Source organism: Watersipora subatra, chromosome 3 (genome assembly GCF_963576615.1).
Source record: "Watersipora subatra chromosome 3, tzWatSuba1.1, whole genome shotgun sequence".
Lineage (NCBI taxonomy): Eukaryota > Metazoa > Bryozoa > Gymnolaemata > Cheilostomatida > Watersiporidae > Watersipora > Watersipora subatra.
The window spans coordinates 42,141,377-42,164,001 of NC_088710.1; the positions used below are offsets into that span (position 1 = coordinate 42,141,377).

General features: G+C 39.1%; 1 protein-coding gene across 1 annotated transcript; it reads right to left on the bottom strand.

Annotated features, from left to right (window-relative positions):
• Positions 1–498: 498 nt before the first annotated feature.
• On the bottom strand, positions 499–19,121 carry LOC137391565 (serine/threonine-protein kinase PLK1-like). The gene is made up of 15 exons (XM_068078077.1): positions 19,047–19,121; positions 17,028–17,246; positions 16,826–16,936; positions 15,799–15,915; positions 14,696–14,774; positions 13,786–13,924; positions 11,685–11,780; positions 6,970–7,120; positions 5,453–5,568; positions 5,001–5,092; positions 4,049–4,144; positions 3,356–3,524; positions 2,826–2,913; positions 1,435–1,596; positions 499–898 (listed from the first exon to the last, which is right to left on the bottom strand). Exons 1-15 carry the CDS (start codon positions 19,098–19,100, stop codon positions 695–697), a joined length of 1,893 nt encoding a protein of 630 aa, XP_067934178.1. The 5' UTR covers positions 19,101–19,121; the 3' UTR covers positions 499–694.
• Positions 19,122–22,625: the final 3,504 nt, after the last annotated feature.

Sequence of the window (22,625 nt, forward strand, 5' to 3'; positions counted from 1 at the left end):
TGAGTATCGGTGTGAGATTCCTATGTGATGCATAACCCCTCTTTATCCGTCTTAACCTTTAGGCATGGCTTCGGACAGCCGGACATGGTTCATATTGCAGTAAAAACTAATATCCTGCAACTCCTACCTGGTTCGAGTATTCCTAACAAAACTCTCCACGATAAAACTGAGGTCGACATTTAACCAATCAGACACCTTGAGACAATTATTGGTTGCGACTAGTTTATTTAAAAAGACATTGAACTGATGTAGCATTTGTGGTGACAAATAAATATCTGGAATAGAACAATAAATGCTTTGTACAAGAAATAAATTTAAAAACGAATAAGCTAAAAATAGATTTTCTACATCCATGAAGCACCTTCTAATGGAGGAGTACGGCATCCCCAGATACCGAAACAGTTGACAAGGGGAAATATCTACATACATCACTAAATTAACCCTCTCGCACTGATTTTAAAGGCTACCATCTAATGTGTAAAATTCAACTGTTTGGGGAACATAAAAAAATTTAATAAAATCAATGAACAAACAAAAAAATAAACTGAACTGAAAATTTCCTGTGCCCATTAACGAGAGCCTACAATAAATATGCTACTTGATTAAAACTTAGTCTTGTTTTAGGAATGGTCTGAGAATGAGGTCTGAGAATGAGCAGAAATAGCCAGGAAAGCGAACCTAGATAGAGTTGGAGCTACAGCACCTCAAGGTTGAGCAACTTTGATAAAATTACACCTATGTACTTGAGCCTCATGCGAATCTCTGATGAGGCGGAGCAGTTGACGAGATCTTTCAAGTTGTATATAGATGACTGCCTTCGTTTGTTTATGTACATAATTTTATAGTCTCTGCCAATTTTGGATACAGCCAGCTTTGTGTGATCAGCAACCCAGTTTACCTGTTGAAGTGTAGAAAGCATTCAGGAAATAACAGCATGCGCATTGATCGAAACAATTAGAAGATAAGCAACAATGTGTTAACTTCTTGATTCAATCTTTGCTGGTTAGATAGAAATCTGTAAAATTATTCCTGTTGCAGTTCTGAATTGTGCCTCAAATGCAGCCTTATCATGATGATTAAATGCTGAATGTTACTGCAACATATATCATACGTCATACGTCATACTATATCATACGTCATTCGTCATACGTCATACTATATCATACGTCATACGTCATACTATATCATACGCCATACTATGTCATACGTCATACGTCATACTATATCATACGCCATACTACGTCATACTATATCATACGTCATACTATATCATACGTCATACTATACCATACGTCATACTATACCATACGTCATACTATACCATTTGTCATACTGATCTTAGAAATCAGGCCCGTGCTTATTGACCATGTTCTACAACAGATCGAGTTGTATAACCATATACCTACTTATTGTCCATTTTTTCTTGATAAATACCTGCACTGTTCCATTATTAAGCACCATAATGATGCTGTCTTTAGTTCGCATCCACCGGAATATGAATGTACTTTTCAGTAAGTCTGTGTTCGACTTCTGTTCTTTGGCATCACCTCCTTTTATCAAGGTAGCATCCATATATTTCACAAAGTACTTCATCACCTGAAAGAGAAACTAGTATTGTTTGAACTTCGTGCTGCATGGAACCACTGTCGCAAATCTCAGAAAACCTTCGAGTTGGACACGCAAACGAGTACCGCATGCACAAACGAGTACCGCATGCACAAACGAGTACCGCATGCACAAAGGAGTACCGCATGCACAAACGAGTACCGCATGCACAAACGAGTACCGCATGCACAAACGAGTACCGCATGCACAAACGAGTACCGCATGCACAAACGAGTACCGCATGCACAAACGAGTACCGCATGCACAAACGAGTACCGCATGCACAAACGAGTACCGCATGCACAAACGAGTACCGCATGCACAAACGAGTACCGCATGCACAAACGAGTACCGCATGCACAAACGAGTACCGCATGCACAAACGAGTACCGCATGCACAAACGAGTACCGCATGCACAAACGAGTACCGCATGCACAAACGAGTAGCGCATGCACAAACGAGTACCGCATGCACAAACGAGTACCGCATGCACAAACGAGTACCGCATGCACAAACGAGTACCGCATGCACAAACGAGTAGCGCATGCACAAACGAGTACCGCATGCACAAACGAGTAGCGCATGCACAAACGAGTAGCGCATGCACAAACGAGTACCGCATGCACAAACGAGTACCGCATGCACAAACGAGTACCGCATGCACAAACGAGTACCGCATACACAACTGAACCATAACAATAGCCATGACAATAATAACAAAATGTGGCTTTCTGCAGATAAACTTAGCATTTCAAATTAAAAGAATCTGAAAAACATAATTTGTTCCATCAATCTGCAGCCTTAAAAATCCACTAATCGCTATTTTGTGTATTTATAATCATTCAATCATTGTTCAGAGTTGAAAGTCGATCAGTGATCAGAGTTGAAAGTCGATCAGTGATCAGAGTTGAAAGTCGATCAGTGATCAGTGTTGAAAGTCGATCAGTGATCAGAGTTGAAAGTCGATCAGTGATCAGTGTTGAGTATTAAAACTTCTCAAAACCTATCATCAAATAGCTCACTTTAGTTGGCTAGTTTCGAGTAAGAACCAATTTTAAAGAATCGGAAGATGGATGCTTTTCACTCGCGTTTGTGAATATGACTGTTATGTATACCAATACATTCTATTGAGGCTTACAATATGAAAACATGCGAACTTTTTGCTTCATAACCAGAGTGATTCGAAGCATTCATATGCACTCATTCACTCTCTACTCACATGCAGGCGTCTTTCATACTGCTCAGGAAGCTTTTCCGTTTCGCAGCATATGGTTTCAGGTTGTGTAGGATCTTGCAGAGCTACGTGACTACAAGTATAATAGTTACCTAATCATTGTGTGAAATCTTATTGCTGTTAAATGTATGCGGGCAGCAGAAGACTTACATGTACATGTATGGTGCGGTAGTACATAACTCTACCCCTAGCAAGAAGTTATAATTCTAAACTTACATTTGAAGATGGTGTTAGTGACACCTTTAAGCTATTCGGAAGGCAGCCAAGGTATTATATGATAACATGCCATTTAGAAATTTAAACACATGACCATAAATATGGAGTTATCCACTCATACAACTTCTCGCTACTAGAGATTGTTCCTATTTAAGCTTGCTTTGAGGCTCCCTCCTTACGGTTGTTTGTTGTGAATTAGCTTCTAGAAAGTTCTGATATAGGCTTATAATACTTATTAATTTGTTACCGATGTCATATGCATATCTTTCATACATTCATATGCTACGTATAGCACCAACCTGCCTTTCCCGTTTATGGTTATTGTAAGGTGGTCTTTGAAACAAGCACCATAAAGGTTATTGGAGAGAAGAAACCCAAAACCAAACTTATGGGAGTAGTCTACCCATTTGGTGATCCACACAAACTGGTCTGAAGCTCGACATTGTAAGTTGACACTTTTGTCCCCACCTGGTCATAAACAAAGAGCAATTGGAGAAAAATTTAACGGTAAGTTTTTCTGTAGTAAAAAAAATACTTCAGTATTTTCAAAAGTTCTGTGCACAACAAAAACAAAACTGGTACAGTTTGTTTTGTACCGTTTATACACGTACACGCGTACACGCGTACACACGTACACGCTATGATTTTCCCCAACTTGGTGACTGAGCAGTAATAACTTGGGTACTAAATAAAAATCACAAATGTTCAGGTTTGAATGTAGCTAAAAATGTGATAGAAAAACAGGCTACTTTCCTGTATTAAACATATAAAAACTGTATAAAAACATTTCCTACTGATTTGTTCTTAAAATTACATATGATATGGTATGAAATTTTAGAGAAGTACACTCGTTTGGAGAAAAACTAAACTACTTTGGAACATTTGAACCATTTTAAATTTTGACATTAACTTATGAAAAAATCAAAGTGAGTTGTGTCAGTTTGGAGGTAAGTGTACAAATCCATCTATCATCCAAATACAACAAATTTTACCTAAAATTCTCATCCTTTCGGCAGCATCTTTCACCACATGCATCGCCTCAATGCAGACCTCGTATGATCGTGGAAAGTCCGAAGGTTTCTTACCACCTGCAAACATGTGTCATGTTTCAATTATATCTGTTAACATGATACTGCTTGCATACAATACTGAAATACACCTACATTTGTAACAATTTCACTAGATTTTGGCGCATACTCCTTGAGCTAAGAATGAGTGTGTTATAGTACTATAAAAACAGATTAAAAACTCTTTCTAATTACCTCTGCCACCAAATCTCTGTCACCAGTTGAAAGATCCAAACACTTTCAAAGATTTTAACAATAAGACCCAGAATCAAACCTTGACTTGAACAATTTTTTGTCGGACATCCAAAGTGAGAAGTTTGCGGTGACTGTACTAAGTGATTCTAATATTTAATCTATTACTTATTGACACCAGCTAAATTTGTTGCTAAACCTATGGAACACCTACTCTTAGTGACACCAGCTAAATTTGCTGCTAAGCCTATGGAACACCTACTCTTATTAATACCAGCTAAACCTGCTGCTAAACCTATAGAACACCTACTCTTATTAACACCAGCTAAACCTGCTGCTAAACCTGCTGCTAAACCTGCTGCTAAACCTGCTGCTAAACCTGCTGCTAAACCTGCTGCTAAACCTGCTGCTAAACCTGCTGCTAAACCTGCTGCTAAACCTGCTGCTAAACCTGCTGCTAAACCTGCTGCTAAACCTATAGAACACCTACTCTTATTAGCACCAGCTAAACCTGCTGCTAAACCTATGGAGCACCTACTCTGCTGCGTATGATTAAGGTACGTAATCACACTAAAAGGCAGACAATTTTGTAAAAAGTTCCTTTGAACAACGAATTATCAAAAGCATCGAAGTTACCCGTCTGCTTAAAAGAATAAAAGCGTAAACAGCAGAGAAAGACACTAACCGTGGGCACATATCTCAAGGTCGTCCATCTTACTGACGAGATATTGCAAAGCGTCTATTGGTACATTATTGGCATTCCCTGGCAGGTGGTTGCTGTAACATCAACTGAAGTTGGGCGAGAAATGTTTAAAAACTGCCCTTAAATGCTTATCTTACTATTCTCAACGAGTTCAGGCTTTGAGGTTCAAAACAACTGTTACTTTAACCATTACTCGTAAATCTTTCTTGTAGGTCTGTATTACCATTGATCAACCAGAAATAGTAGACTTAATGCCTTGACTCATTCCCGCAATGGTAAACTAATCTAGCTGAAAATTCAGAAAGGTAACACCGGTGGACTTTTATATGTGCAGTAACATGTCTATTTACAAATATATATATATTTATACATATATATAAAGTAAAGTACCAATTACCTACAGGGGATCAAACTGTAAATGTACAGTAACATACCAATTATCTCCAGAGACAGCAGGCTTCATTCTAACTGTTTCTGGGCTGAGACAGGAAGGAGTTGGTTCAGCCATCACAAATTCATCATTTTTTAGTTTCTCAATCGATGCCCGCGCCTGCCAAGATAGCATTTTATATAGCACAATGCCACCGATAGCATATAAATGCAATTTAAACATTTTTCATTAAGTCAAATGGGTCAAGTTCTGTGTAACATCTTCACTATAATAAGTTCTGTGTAAGATCTTCACTATAATAAGTTCTGTGTAACATCTTCACTATAATAAGTTCTGTGTAAGATCTTCACTATAATAAGTTCTGTGTAACATCGTCACTATAATAAGTTCTATGTAACATCGTCACTATAATAAGTTCTGTGTAACATCGTCACTATAATAAGTTCTGTGTAAGATCTTCACTATAATAAGTTCTGTGTAACATCGTCACTATAATAAGCTCTGTGTAACATCGTCACTATAATAAGCTCTGTGTAACATCGTCACTATAATAAGCTCTGTGTAACATCGTCACTATAATAAGTTCTGTGTAACATCGTCACTATAATAAGTTCTGTGTAACATCGTCACTATAATAAGTTCTGTGTAACATCGTCACTATAATAAGTAGCATTAATGGCGTTAAAAAATAAATCACTAGAATTTAAATGAGAGTCTTTGCAGCTAAGCGGCTACTAACTGCACCACTTTCAATCATCATACATTTATTATGTAACACTAAGTAATATAATGTATATTTATGTAATACTAGGTAATATAATGTATATTTATGTAATACTAGGTAATATAATGTATATTTATGTAACACTAGGTAATATAATGTATATTTATGTAATACTAGGTAATATAATGTATATTTATGTAATACTAGGTAATATAATGTATATTTATGTAATACTAGGTAATATAATGTATATTTATGTAATACTAGGTAATATAATGTATATTTATGTAATACTAGGTAATATAATGTATATTTATGTAACACTAGGTAATATAATGTATATTTATGTAACACTAGGTAATATAATGTATATTTATGTAACACTAGGTAATATAATGTATATTTATGTAACACTAGATAGTATAATGTATATTTATGTAACACTAGATAGTATAATGTATATTTACGTAACACTAGGTAATATAATGTATATTTATGTAATACTATGTAATATAATGTATATTTATGTAATATTATGTAATATAATGTATATTTATGTAATACTATGTAATATAATGTATATTTATGTAATACTATGTAATATAATGTATATTTATGTAATACTATGTAGTACTATGTAATATATAATGAATGATAAATAAATATAGATACAAACGATGCCTTCTGTCAGTAGCTAAATGTAGCCTGTGCATTCATTTTGCGGATAGGCCAAAGAAAACTTTGCCATTAATTACGACAATTCGCTGGAAAGCGGTGTAGAACAGCTATGGGGTAAGATGGCATGTGCCTACGACTTGAGACACGTGTTTACATACATCAGGATCCACTCTAAGACATCGGCCAATGATATGCCGAGCATTAGTCGACGCCACAGCCAATTCGTTATATTTGCACTTGGTGATGAGTTTGTAAGTCTCCTTGAGACAATCAGTTTCAAAGGGAGGCCGTCCTGAGAGGAGCGCATATCTTTAAATAGAAGTATGACAATAAAGAGTTGCTTGCTCTTAGCAAGTAGACGGAAACACAGCGATAAAAGGAGCTAATCAGTTAACAAACAATCAATGTTACAAACAAACTTTTGATATTACCTAGTAAGGCAAGAAAATAATTGATTGCTTTAACTTTGTGCTGTAAATTTAGCCAGCACTTCTTGTTCGTGGACCACTTGGCTGAATACTAATCATGAGTTCTAATCTATTCGCTTCAGTAAAACACTCATCCCAAAATGTTCACAGCTGTTGATGACAACATGTGGCTATCCGCATCAAATACTAGTTGTAAAACAGCTGATCAGTTATGTTCGATAGCTCAACCCTTTGATTTGAAGAGGAATGTGATCTCAATATACAACTGTCATGCAAGTGCCTAGTATTACTGGTACTTTGCCAACAAACATTATGCTTTTTAGCTAAAGCTTTATACAAGCTAATATTATATAGTACTGTCTCATTATAGCTACTAATAATGCTTGTAGCTTTTTACAAAGCTTTTCTATGACCAAACATATAAATACTTAGGTTTTCTGTTATCAAATCAGTTGTCTCTGGAGTGTGCAATAAACCATTTCTCTAATTTAATACTCTATTTAATTGCTTCTGTGCAGAAACATAACAGAAGCTAATTGGCGACAAGGATTTCTCTTTTGAACAGTTACAAAGAGTGTTGTTCAGATTTTATCATTGATAAAATCGATACAAAGAGTTCTAGTTTATTACAAGAGTAACTGTTCAAAATTGCACCACTACAATGGCAGAAGTAGCAGACCTGATCAAGCTAATGCAGAAGCAGCAGGAGGACCAGAGACAGCAGCAAGAGGAGCAGAGAAAGCAGCAAGAAGAGCATAGACAACAGCAGCATGAGGAGTTCAAGCAGCAACAACAGGAATACAGACGTCAGCAAGATGAAAGAATGGAGGAGAATAAGAAACTGATGGAGCTACTACTACAAAACCTACAACGGAAACAAGAAACAGCTGCAACCGCTGTTCCAGCCTTCCCAGGTTTTGACCCAACAGCAGAGCTACTAACAGATTACATAGACAGATTCAACACATTCATTGCAGCAAATTCTATTCATCAAGACAAGATTGCTGGCACTTTTCTCACCAACCAACAGCCTACACTCTACAAGCAGCTTAGTAATATGGCAGCTCAGCTTTCAACACCCAAGCAGATCAACGACCTCGACATGGATGAAATACTGGAATTTCTCAAAGACCAGTATGACCCTAAGCGCTTCATTGTTAGAGAGCGTTACAAGTATTGGAGTGACATGCAGAGGAAACCTGGAGAAACTATTCAAGACTTAGCTGCCAGAATTCGTCAAGATGCAACTACATGTGCCTTCATAGACATTACAGATCCATTAGATGAGGCTCTCAGAACAAGATTTATCTGCTCTGTAAACAATGAAGCAGTTCTCAAATCTCTCTTCAAGGTCAAGGACAATGAACTCAACTTCAACAAAGCTATACAGGTAGCACAGGAAACAGAAGCAGCTAAAGTTGCCAAAGAGACAGTTTATGGAAACTCGTCTAAAGTCAACAAGGTTGCTCAACAGAAATCAAGATACAAACCAATCCAGAAAAACAACTCTACACCTGACAAGCAGAAGGAAGGAAAGCTATGCTACAGATGTTACCGAACTAACCATACAGCGGATGACTGCAGATTCAAAGCAGCCACCTGCAACTTTTGTTCTAAACAAGGTCACATAGAAAGAGCATGCAAGAAAAAGAAATCATCTGCAGCAGAAAAACCAGTAAAGATGATAGAATGCACATCAACCAAGATGGTGAAACTTGCTGAAAACATCAAACTGGAGGGAGACAACTTCACACTTGAACTGGACACTGGAGCATGTGACAACTTCATCTGTAAATCAATATGGGAGAAGCTAGGAAAGCCAAACCTAAAACCTACTACAGTTAACTACAAATCAGCCTCAGGACATCTCATAGAGACGCTTGGCAGATGTGAGCTAACTGCCCAATTGGATGCACAGAAAGAAGTCAGACTACCATTTGTGATTAGTGCTGTACAAGATCTCAACCTACTAGGAAGAACTGCTATACAGCAACTAGGCATCTCTATTGATGACAAGCTACAACAGAACCTTGTATCAACAATCACAGAGAACCAGCCAGATGGGAGGTTACAAATCAAGAGTAAGGAGATGTGCAAAGAATTTCCAGAAATATTCAAAGACGAGCTAGGATGTCTCAAGAACTTCGAACTAGAGATAAACTTCAAACCTTCAACAAAGCCAGTCTTCTGCCGACCCAGACCAGTTCCTATTGCCTTGACAGAAGAGCTCAACCAAGCATACGAAGCAGGTGTAGCTAAAGGCATATGGGAACCAACTCAATTCAACCAGTATGGAACACCAGTTGTACCTGTACGCAAATCTACAACAGGTCAAGCTGCAGGGAAGATCAGAGTATGTGGAGACTACTCCAAGACTATCAATAATCAGCTAGAAACACATAGGAAACCTATCCCACTACCAGAAGATCTAATCAGAAAACTAGGTGGCGGCTATTGCTACACAAAGATTGATTTAGCAGATGCCTACAATCAAATATTGTTGGCACCAGAAAGTCAACGACGACTAGCACTATCAACACACCGAGGAGTACTACTACCGAAGAGGTTGCCCTTTGGCATAAGCTCAGCACCAGGGTATTTTCAAGAAATCATGGAGCAACTGACACAAGACCTCCCAGGAGTAGCAGTATACCTAGATGATATACTAGTGAGTGGAGCCAATGCAGAGAGCCATCTACAAAACTTACGTCGACTTCTTCAAAGATTAGAAGAAAGAGGGCTCAGATGTAGAAAAGACAAGTGCTGTTTTGCTCAACCTACAGTAGAGTATCTGGGACACAAACTCACTTCAAAGGGAATCACTAAAGGAAAGAAGGCAGATGCAGTACAACAGATGCCAGTACCAACAGACTTAACTCAGCTAAGATCTTTCTTAGGAGCTACACAATTCTACAGCAAGTTCATACCCAATCTGTCACAACTCACAGGACCATTGCACAAACTGACACGCCAAGGAGAGACCTGGAAGTGGGGCACTGAACAAGAAAAGAGCTTCAACAAACTGAAAGATATGCTATCAACTGATAGTGTCTTAGCACACTTCAACCCAGATCTTGACATTGGAATCTCATGTGATGCTTCAGAAACTGGACTGGGAGCTGTACTATTTCATCGTTATCCTGATGGAAGTGAGAGACCAATAGCAAATGTTTCAAAAACACTGACCAGCACACAGAGGAAATATGCACAAATACAAAAAGAAGCTCTCTCAATCATATTTGCTCTAAAGAAGTATCACCAGTACCTGTATGGTCGACGGTTTATCTTGGTAACTGACCACAGACCTCTTCTCACACTTCTAGGACCTACCAAAGGAGTTCCAGCTCTAGCAGCCAACAGACTAGCAAGATGGGCACTGGTACTAAATCAGTATGACTACACCATAGAATACAGATCTACCCAGCATCATCAAAATGCAGATGTCCTCTCAAGACTGCCAGTTGGACCTGATAAAGAGTTTGATGCAAGAGAAGATGAGGATGATGTTGATACAGTATGCACTATTCACACTATTGGACAACAGCTCAACTCTACAGACTACAATGTTCTAACAGAGGAGACAAAACTGCAACTACCAGCCCCTAAAACTGTAACAGAGCAACCTCCGTCTAGAAGAAGACCACGCAACCCTCATCTACCTGATGGAGATGAGTATAGCAGAGACAAACCCCGAAGGTCTAAGAGAACCAGAAAGAACCTTTAGCTTAGTGAGGAGGTGTCATGCAAGTGCCTAGTATTACTGGTACTTTGCCAACAAACATTATGCTTTTTAGCTAAAGCTTTATACAAGCTAATATTATATAGTACTGTCTCATTATAGCTACTAATAATGCTTGTAGCTTTTTACAAAGCTTTTCTATGACCAAACATATAAATACTTAGGTTTTCTGTTATCAAATCAGTTGTCTCTGGAGTGTGCAATAAACCATTTCTCTAATTTAATACTCTATTTAATTGCTTCTGTGCAGAAACATAACAACAACAGATTTATACAGCATTTCGTAAAAATTCAGCTAAAACTACCGCTGTAGATGGGAAAGTGTCCTCTATCTTTGTGCGAAGCAAATGTCTACATTGTTTTATTTGCATCAGGAACTATTATTGCAGCTTAGCAATCTCTGTTTACAGTTTTAATAACTTTCTACTTGTTGAATCTGCACCATAAACTTATCCATAATCCACTAATCACAGATTATAACATTGTTATAGGACAAAATGGAAATCCATTGTTATACATTTATTATGATCTTAATATAAGGTTACTAGCTTTATTAACATTTGTTATATGCTAGGATACTGCAGCCAATTTTAAGGCTTCTCTCTGTAGTATCTCACAATGAAATGTACATCACTGCTGCAGTTGAAGAAAATTTTAGGCATCTTTTCTTCTGTCAGCTGTCTGAAGCTGAAAAGTAATTACTTACATTATGCATCCGATGGCCCATATGTCAGCAGGAAAGGAGTGTCCAATTTTGTTAATAACTTCAGGAGAGATGTAGTTAGGTGTTCCACAAATAGATCTGCAAAATATGGCTGAGTAAAGTCAAAGGTCAAAGTCGCCGGTACGAGTGGAAGCGTTATGAGTCGCCGGTACGAGTGGAAGCGTTATGAGTCGCCGGTACGAGTGGAAGCGTTATGAGTCGCCGGTACGAGTGGAAGCGTTATGAGTCGCCGGTACGAGTGGAAGCGTTATGAGTCGCCGGTACGAGTGGAAGCGTTATGAGTCGCCGGTACGAGTGGAAGCGTTATGAGTCGCCGGTACGAGTGGAAGCGTTATGAGTCGCCGGTACGAGTGGAAGCGTTATGAGTCGCCGGTACGAGTGGAAGCGTTATGAGTCGCCGGTACGAGTGGAAGCGTTATGAGTCGCCGGTACGAGTGGAAGCGTTATGAGTCGCCGGTACGAGTGGAAGCGTTATGAGTCGCCGGTACGAGTGGAAGCGTTATGAGTCGCCGGTACGAGTGGAAGCGTTATGAGTCGCCGGTACGAGTGGAAGCGTTATGAGTCGCCGGTACGAGTGGAAGCGTTATGAGTCGCCGGTACGAGTGGAAGCGTTATGAGTCGCCGGTACGAGTGGAAGCGTTATGAGTCGCCGGTACGAGTGGAAGCGTTATGAGTCGCCGGTACGAGTGGAAGCGTTATGAGTCGCCGGTACGAGTGGAAGCGTTATGAGTCGCCGGTACGAGTGGAAGCGTTATGAGTCGCCGGTACGAGTGGAAGCGTTATGAGTCGCCGGTACGAGTGGAAGCGTTATGAGTCGCCGGTACGAGTGGAAGCGTTATGAGTCGCCGGTACGAGTGGAAGCGTTATGAGTCGCCGGTACGAGTGGAAGCGTTATGAGTCGCCGGTACGAGTGGAAGCGTTATGAGTCGCCGGTACGAGTGGAAGCGTTATGAGTCGCCGGTACGAGTGGAAGCGTTATGAGTCGCCGGTACGAGTGGAAGCGTTATGAGTCGCCGGTACGAGTGGAAGCGTTATGAGTCGCCGGTACGAGTGGAAGCGTTATGAGTCGCCGGTACGAGTGGAAGCGTTATGAGTCGCCGGTACGAGTGGAAGCGTTATGAGTCGGCGGTACGAGTGGAAGCGTTATGAGTCGGCGGTACGAGTGGAAGCGTTATGAGTCGGCGGTACGAGTGGAAGCGTTATGAGTCGGCGGTACGAGTGGAAGCGTTATGAGTCGGCGGTACGAGTGGAAGCGTTATGAGTCGGCGGTACGAGTGGAAGCGTTATGAGTCGCCGGTATGAGTGGAAGCGTTATGAGTCGGCGGTATGAGTGGAAGCGTTATGAGTCGGCGGTATGAGTGGAAGCGTTATGAGTCGCCGGTATGAGTGGAAGCGTTATGAGTCGCCGGTATGAGTGGAAGCGTTATGAGTCGCCGGTATGAGTGGAAGCGTTATGAGTCGCCGGTATGAGTGGAAGCGTTATGCAGGGTGTAGGTTATCCGTATTTTATTTTTTGTTTGGAAAAAATTTCAACATTGCTGGTAGCCATTAGGAGCAATCATGATGTGGTTTGATTATTTTTGGTATCATTTAAGCAAATGAGAGCTTATTTGTAATAGAATTAGCTAATAGGATGCAAGACATGCTCCAGAAACGACAAAAAGGTCGTAATAACTTCTTAAGTCACAGCGAGATACACGACTATGGAGCTACTATTCAATCGATTCAATGTAGTGAGACATTCCCGATTATTTGAAATCGCCTGCATTAGAAGAACTGCAAGTTAAATATCATTGTATAAGCTTATCACAATTTCATAGGATAGAATTACACCATTCTGTAGCGCGTACACTCGGTGTAACCAACATGTTAACTCTCACGAGTTGAGGCGCTAAGGAGGTGGAGTGAGGAACTCACATGATAAAAGATAAGGCTCCGGAATGTTACTCGTTGGCTATTGTTATAGACAATCATTACAACTTTGATGGAGAACAGGTGACAAGATAAGATACGCTCTGATCTGACTCAATGCAATGAAATGGCCAGTTTTTTTTTAACTGAACTTTCAAATAATTCTACTTACTCTTTCCTATCGTTGGCATTTGCTATGTACGTAGAGAGGCCAAAGTCTCCTATTTTCAAATGCATCTTCTCAGTTATAAATAAGTTACTCAACTTCAGATCTCTGTGGACAACTCCTCGACTGTGGATGTACTGACAGCCTGTTAGAAATAAATAGGATGACATCTTTCTTATCTGATCACACGCGGGGCATAGTGAGGTTAGAGGCCCGTGATGAAAACACCCCTATATAAAATACACTCGAATGCGCGGAGCCAAGATATTGAAGAGCCGATACAAAACTATAGAAAACTGTTATACTCCGCATCAAATAGTTGTAAAAAATCTCATTTTATGACACTTGTGTTTTTTATCAAGATGCAGAGAGGCAAACCCCGTTAGCTATATATAGTAGCAAGGGGCAGAGATGTAAGCGTGATCATGGCAGTACCTCATGTCATCTTCTGTCACCCGTTAACTAGGCTGCTATTAGACTGGCCAGTGTTGCCGCTTAATATATTATCATGACGGTGTGGAACTAGAGACGCTGCCCTCTAGCAGCAAATGTATGATGAACTTTGGACACGCATAAAGTTCATTTCAACCCTTTTACAAGCATTTTGAGCATATGTAGTGTTTTAGACACCGGCTCATCACTGCATCATTATTTTCATTATTTGATAAAGGGCAATGATTAGCATTACAAAATAGAAAAATCTGGTCAATTTGATCTTTATTATAGAGCCATGGCCATCTGTCCGCCTTGGCTTTATCTGAAAACATGCTGAAAACGTAAAGAAAAATACTGCACCCCAAGGGATTTGAACCCAGATATTCTGAATACCCTTCACACACCACAACCAACTGAACCACTCAGCCACCTTCTCACATCTAAGAATAATTGTGAATACACTAAAAGTTATGCGACTCACCTGCTAATAATTCTCTCAGGTAAAATCTAACCTCTGGCTCGGTCAAAGACTGTCTCATCTTAACTATCTTACTTAAAGTCTGAAACAAATGCTACTAGTTAGAGTTAGTTAGAGATGTTACAAAACATTTGTTTCAAGTCGGATAAGGTTTCTAAAGTGAGAGGCAATACAGCAGAGAATATCAATACAGCAGTCGATCATAACATCTTCTTGCATTGAAAGGCCAAGACATGCTGTCCATAAGTTTCTGGTGTAATCAAACATTTTCCATTTACTCACAGATTTACTTAGTTTTTAGCATTTTTCATGCAATGCATGAAATGTTCTGCTGAAATAATGTTCTTGTGTGATAAGATTTTCCAGCCATACCATTTCTAAATACCACTAGAACCAAGTATTTACGGACAACTGATTGTACGATATGTTAGCAAGTTAATTTCTAAGCGTATGAAATGCAAAATATTTTTAACTAATTATTTGTAATTTACTTATATTATAAAACTAAATGTTGGCAAAGGTCATAACAAAAGGTCAATCTGACCAACAAGGAGCCGACTCCCTGTTCATTGTACTTGAATCACCTGTAAATATTTGAACAAGATATTTTGATGATTGAATTACTAACACTCCATGCCAAGAGATACTATCAGTACCAATAGCTTTAAATATGCGTAGGAGGGTGAGAGGGTAGAGATGCCAAAGACATTCCTAGCAGACAGACTCCCCAATTGCTAACTGCTCAGTAAGAATGAATTTGAGAAAGACTATCAAAGTTTCCACTTTGGTGCAACTACAAAACATTGAGTAAAACACATGGCAGGAGCATTTTCTCCACCGTCTAAATTTTGCTTCCGAGTCATTGCTTTATCAATTACATATAATACCTTGACACCTTGGAGCCAATCAGATCAAAACTTGTCTCTGCATAAAACCAAGGCTATGGCCTTGGCAAAGGTGAAGCAATGACCAGTACTGAAATTAAAAATCACTCGATATGTAGCTCCGAGTCCGTCATTCCAATTTTCGTTGAACTGTATCATGGTAGTCTTACACAAGTCAATGGTAAAAAGATATAAGAGCCTAGGCTAACATTGAGTACTCACCATTCCCCCACAATTCTCCATCAGAATGAAGACATTTTCACAATCTTCAAAAAATTTTATGAACTGGACAACATTGATGTGATTCATTTGTCGATGAATGTCTATTTCTCGAGCGATCTAAAACACAAACAGTAAACAAGCCTAGTAACTTCCGCTGCATGTGTTTGGGCATACTTTTTACAGACACCGCAGACTGCTTCTAGCGAGTTCTAAATAAATGCTGCAAACTGTTGATGAGCCCCAACCAGAAAATCCACTACGCTTTATACCAGTTATCCAAGTTCATATGAGGAGAGGCCTTCATTTTTTTACAACTGGGCTGCATCCCTTGTTTTTTGCAGGCCTGGCAGCCAGCATAAATCGGCATGTTATTAAATGCCTCTCATGAACTACGCTCAACTTTCTTATGAATAGAAAACAAGGCAGCATTATTTAAGTCTGTATAGAGCAACCATTTGCGGCAGCATTTCATGCGACTCTTCAAAGCTTTCGACTAAAGCTTGTATATTTTAGGCAGCCAGCGGTCTGTTTACCTGTTATTATACATAAAATCAATGAAAAGGGAGACTGAACGCGCTGCCATGGTGTTGGTTTACAAGCCTGTAATGAGCCCTACCTACAACTAACGACACGACCTGCCTTTTCTCTCTACTACACATTGCATGGCCCTACTCGCGTGTGCGTGCTTTAAGATTCTTGATAAATATAAATTTACTAAGAGAGTTTCCCTCATTCTAGAATGACCGAAACATAAATGACGACAAATATCTAAAGATGTTTCAGTGCTTATTTGTAGCGCTTAAGGTTAAAGGTTAAATGTTAAATGTTAAATAAGCAAGGTGCAAGTTAAGAGCTCATCATGTTCGAACTGCATTAATTTGTCTAAACTTTGAAATTTTTCCGTCAAAACTCATGGTCAAATGCTAATATTTTCAGACTCATTCTGTTCGAATGATCGAAGCAAAATTTTTATTAAAGAGATGGTTGGGCAAATAGTTAGCAAGCCTTCAAGTGGTATTAGTATTACCTTATCTTTCTTTTCTGGTTTGACAATTCGTCTTTTGCTGATGATTTTAGCGGCGACTTGTTGATTTCTTCCATCATCCGATGTTAAGAGAACCACACTTGCAAAACCACCCTATAAATAGAGCACGACGATGAACTTCAAGCTCACAGTTATCATTCCTATCGTCTAATGCCACCTACATTGTAATTTTATGAGCCTCTACCTTTCCCAACAGACGTCCTTTCACGTAACGGACATTTTCACTGTCGACAACATGAAGCTCATCCGAGACTCGCCATTCTCTATGAACGCTTTCGGGTCTCACGAAGTTGTTGACAGGTGTGAGAGGAGTACGACCATAGGAATCTTTTTTGTTGTAAAGTTTGCTCTCCACACCGCCTTGTCCATACTGCACTGGCGGAAGCAGCTGTTGAGTCTCCATCTATAAGACAGAAATGATGCGCAGCTAGCAGACCCGATTACAAGTATTACAGACTAACATCCGATACAGTATCACTACATGAAATGCATTGGCGCAGCCTATGTGACAAACGATGATCAGATACTGTAGTTAACAAACTGGTTTTTTACATATTGTAGAGATTCTAATATTTGTCTGCTGAATGGTCGACAGTTGAGACTTAGTTTTAGCTCACTTGAATGATACGAATTACCAAAGCTCCAAACTTGCTTGTGTGTTCATTCCTTGAGCTTGCCACTAAACGTATTGTTTTAATTGACGGAAATTAATCAAAACCAAATTTATGGCAATTGTGCATTTAAACGAAAAAATAAAAATTGGTTGTGAAATAACGGAATTAGTTTCTTATAGGCTATGAGCAGCGTTCAAGTGATAGAATTGCCTTGTAATCTACAAACGCTCTTCAAATCTACAAACGCGCTTAAGATCTACAAGCGTCTTCAAAACCGCAACAACCCACAATAATTGCCAGAGCAACAGCAGTGCTAATCCTACTTACCATTCCATTAGCCAACACACGGCTTGCACCGAGTAGAAAGCCGAGTTGGAATTGAAAGAAACCCCTCAATTAGACTCGATGGACGAATTGTTATGCTTCTCTTATCTAGTGCAAAGACACCCGAGTATATTTGGTTTTCACTAAACTTCACTGAACACACACCTAACCATCCGCCTCTTTCATCAATAAATAGGGCTGCGAGTTGATTGTTCAGTTCAAGCCGTCTGTTGCTAATGTTTGCCTTTGCACACGGAAATCGTATAGATCGAGTTAATGCAATTCAATAGTATGAAAAAGAGCACTCTAGCACCTAACGTGCTTACTCTAGGCAGCGACGACGATGACACAATACAAGCAATGCTCTGTGAGAGAGTTCAATTCATCTTCCTAGAAAAATAAACGTCTAGCTAAAACTCCATGGATTTAAGTGCAGTGATCATCGTGCACCCAAGTTAAACGGAGACTTTATCAACCCCGCAATACAAAGACGAGTTTCCTCTTTATTTTCACAGGCTGCTAGACATACAATGGTTCATCTCTTAGTTTAACTAGATATATCGTAATACAATAGCCAATGACAGGCATGATCACCGAGGTAAAATACAACTCACCATTAGCATTGCAATCGGTGTATGCACGAGTCAGCATTTCAGTCGACAGCAAGACTGCGAGTTGCACCCTGCTCGTTAGACTAATAATGATAGATTTATTGCGTTTTACAGCATTCATGCAACATGTAGACTGCGTGTATAGCTCTACCAATATAAACTTCATTAGTTTGCTATTCCGGCTCACTCTATTATCAACAGATCGTTATCATAACAAAGGGCACTAGTAGGTAATACCCATGTTTTACACGTGAGAAATGCAATATTCCATATGTTGCAATCAATTTCCAAGACACTTGATTCCAGATTTTATAAATCGCTTTCGGTTTATCGATGTACTCTGCATAGCATAGTATTCCGCAGTTCTGATACAATGGTTGCAGTGATAACATCAAACTTACCAGCATTCGTATGGTTACAGGTTGCAGCCCTCTCAGTTACAATAATTTTATAGCCAAATAGAGTGAGAATAAATTGAAGATAACATTTCGTTAAAACCTACTCCAAAAGAAGTGAACTTATGGTTTTTATATCTGTGAATTAAATTTCGGTATCGACTGACTGCATTACTTATAAACTTTCGTCTTAACGTTGACCTTGACCTCAATTAACAAATAACAAGAAACTAACGTGAGAGCAAAAGTTGATACTCACACTGTGGTAGCCTGGCACAACGTTGACTGCTCCATCTCTGCAGTTACAATCCATCACCCAATTTTGCGAGTTCAATAAAACACTGACTAAACACTGTAGCCACTCGAAGTAGACTACCTATCTGACACGTCAGACTTTATTATAGGCCTGCAGATACAAATCGGTAGAGAAAGCTCCTTCGGCTTTCACAATAAGTAAGATACTAGCCTTATTAATAATGTCTGAAAAGCTTACCTTTTGTCTATTACAAGGGAATTGTTATAACTTGAGCTTAAGAAGGGCTCTAACTAGGAAAGCCTTTATTATAATGAAAAGCTTCAAATTTTAAACAATCAAATATTTACGCCAACACGCGACGCAATACAAGCTAGTCAATCATATAGCGTACACAGTAAATTTATCGATATGAAATTTGATTCATAATTCTAGAAAAACGTGTAATTTAAATTTATGACATTAAATTACAGGTAGAATGTCTAAAGATTTATATTAATCAATTACAGAAGCCATTTATTTACTGTGAACGGCCACACTGACAACAGAATGTGACAGGAAGTAAGTTATGGATGCTAACTCATTTACCCGTGCAAGTGAAAGACCTGTATAAATTAAGATCAATGATTCCTCAATGAACTAAGGATCTCTAGGTTTAGTAAGGAGAATGGAAATGCTGTCTACGACTCAGTAGAATGACTGTCAAAATACTCTAAATTTTGTAAGTTCCATTATTATAGACACAGCTGTCAAAAATTTCCAACTGTTGATTAAGCTTTTATTTTAAAAATATCTCAACTAAATAACATGTGATAATCTACCTACTAGTGAATAAATGCCAGGCAGTTTTACTGAACTTGGCAGCACAAATACTAAGGCAAATGCTGACTGTCTCTCAATCCAAAATTGTTTAATTTTTTGTTTAGTAAAAATGCAACAGCCACTTCATATTCTGTCATGACAATGTTTGCCTGACTATTCGCGTGTGTAATATGCATGGGAAAACAACTTCCCTTCTGAAATGTTTAGCGCTGATGTTAATGATGGCTTCCTGTAGTTGGTCATAGCAAGCCTGCTAAACAACTACTAAAGTTATGCTATTATTACTTTACTGCGCAAATAAAGAAATCACAATAAAGTTCCAAAAACATATTTGCGAAGCTAGACTACTTACATAATGAAAGACAAGGTGATTTATAGATTTGAAAGGCCGTCTTACAGCTTATCTAGACTGTATGTCTACAACTACCATGAATGTAGACTTGTTCACTCTACTCTGCTAACCTTGCTTCACCTTCTCTATTCCCTTTAATACCCTTTTCTCATCGACTTGTATGTCTGTATAACCTTTTATTGCTCCCTCTTCACCCTCCTTCCTCACCCTCCCTTCTCACCCTCCTTCCTCACCTTCCCTCCTCACCCTCCCTTTTCACCTTCCTTCCTCACCCTCCTTCCTCGCCCTCCTTCCTCACCCTCCTTCCTCACCCACCCTCCTCACCCTCCCTTTTCACCTTCCTTCCTTACCCTCCTTCCTCGCCCTCCTTCCTCACCCTCCATCCTCACCCACCCTCCTCACCCTCCCTTCTCACCGTCCTTTCTCACCCTCTCTCCTCACCCTTCCTCCTTACCCTCCCTTCTCCCTGTCCTTCTTCACCCTCCTCCCTCACCCTCCTTCCTCGCCCTCCTTCCTCACCCTCCTTCCTCACCCACCCTCCTCACCCTCCCTTCTCACCGTCCTTTCTCACCCTCTCTCCTCACCCTTCCTCCTTACCTTCCCTTCTCCCTGTCCTTCTTCACCCTCCTCCCTCACCCTCCTCTCTTCCCCTCCTTCCTCACCCTCCTTCGTCACCCTCCCTCCTCAACCTTCCTCCTCCCCCTCCTTTCTCGCCATCATTGTTATATTTGTTACTAGTGAAGCTTCTACCTAAAGCAATCACAATGCAATATGGGTAATCCCTAGTTTGCGCACATTGATTATCTGAAGTGTTCAATTGCAGAGTACTGCTAGTAAATGATGCAGAGTTGTTTCGTAGCAATTTATGAGAACAACAGGTGTGACTTAAAAAACTTGCTTTTCAGATAAAAGATTTACTTTCTTTGCATTATATAAGATCAGCGTTGAACAAAGGTGCTACAAAAGAAAACTTATGAAAAGTGCCAATGCTAATGTTTATGTTAACGCTAATGTTTATATTAACGCTAATGTTTATGTTAAAGCTAATGTTTATGTTAACGCTAATGTTTATGTTAATGCTAATGTTTATGTTAATGTTAATGCTTATGTTAAAGCTAGTGTTTATGTTAACGCTAATGTTTATGTTAATGCTAATGTTTACGTTAACGCTAATGTTTATGTTAACGCTAATGTTTATGTTAACGCTAATGTTTATGTTAACGCTAATGTTTATGTTAATGCTAATGTGTAGGCCTAAGATATTCTATGCTACTGTTTTTAGAGCATTAAAAGATAATAAAACTTAATTCTTGGTTACATGAAAAGAGTTTAACAAAATTCCTTGATCTATTCTGATTCTAGACATTTTGATTTCTGAGGCTTAAATTAATGAACTGTGTCAGAGAATTCAACTATTATCACTATTCAAATACAATATGCAAGCTTTTGCGGTAGAATTAAACTAATAAAGGACAAAGATTCACTACAGAGATCTAAACCCAAAGTGTTTCAGATGGAATGGAGGTTGCCGTAATTTAAGTGATACTAGTGTGGACAAATGATGACACATAATATTTAGGCAGCATCTTTAAAATGTTGGCAACCACACGAGGGACTTGACCTGAATGTAGTATTAAACACTGTTTTGTTGCTTATTTGCTTCTTAAAGCTAAAGATAAGCAAAAATTGGCGGAAACATGATATTATTTGGACACAATTTGCTTTATCATTTATCAAGAAAAAATAGTAGCCTACATGTGTGGCTTTATTTGCTAGGAAACAATGCCTAATTGGAAACACATTGGAAACATATTCAAAAGAACGTGGTGTGATTAAGAAGATGTTAACAATATAAGTATACTGTTAGCCTGGGGTTGTCTATACTTATAGTAAATTTTTTATTTGTTCATACCCATAGAAGAAAGCCAAATTCCAGAACACCGTAAATCTCAAACTGGAGCTCATATGAACTAGCTTTTTTGGCTGCTGACTCACAGTAAAGTTTAATTTATCTTCATCACGAAATAAAAGTTGTTCAGACCATTTAAACAGCGTTTTACCTTAATTTTTATTAAGGAAACTTTGAAGGAGGTAAATAAATGTACTTTGTGCCGAAAAGAGACAGGAGAACACAAGTTTAAAATTACGACGTTTTCATGTACATGTAAGTACTAGCCTATCTTGACAAACTGTTGTTTTTGCGGAGTTGTCTCCCGTCGCCCAGGCGAGCAACACATGTTGTGTTGCTCGCCCGCTCGACGGGGGACAACTCCGCAAAACAACAGTTTGTGAAGACAGGCTAGGTATGTACATTGTACATACATGTTTGCTCAGGGAGACAGCGTGGTTATTGTCGAAACGGTTTCGACCAAATCTGTCAGTTATTAATTATCCCGAAAGTATGAGCGACG

Bases quoted from the DNA above. Each gene is read 5' to 3' on its own strand.
- LOC137391565 (XM_068078077.1), bottom strand. From the start codon at position 19,100: ATGGATTGTAACTGCAGAGATGGAGCAGTCAACGTTGTGCCAGGCTAC. The intron at 5,093-5,452 runs GTATGTTACTGT...TTGATGTTACAG, and splicing joins GCTGTCTCTGGAGATAATTG to CAACCACCTGCCAGGGAATG. The intron at 4,145-5,000 runs GTTAGTGTCTTT...ACATGTTTGCAG, and splicing joins CCTTGAGATATGTGCCCACG to GTGGTAAGAAACCTTCGGAC.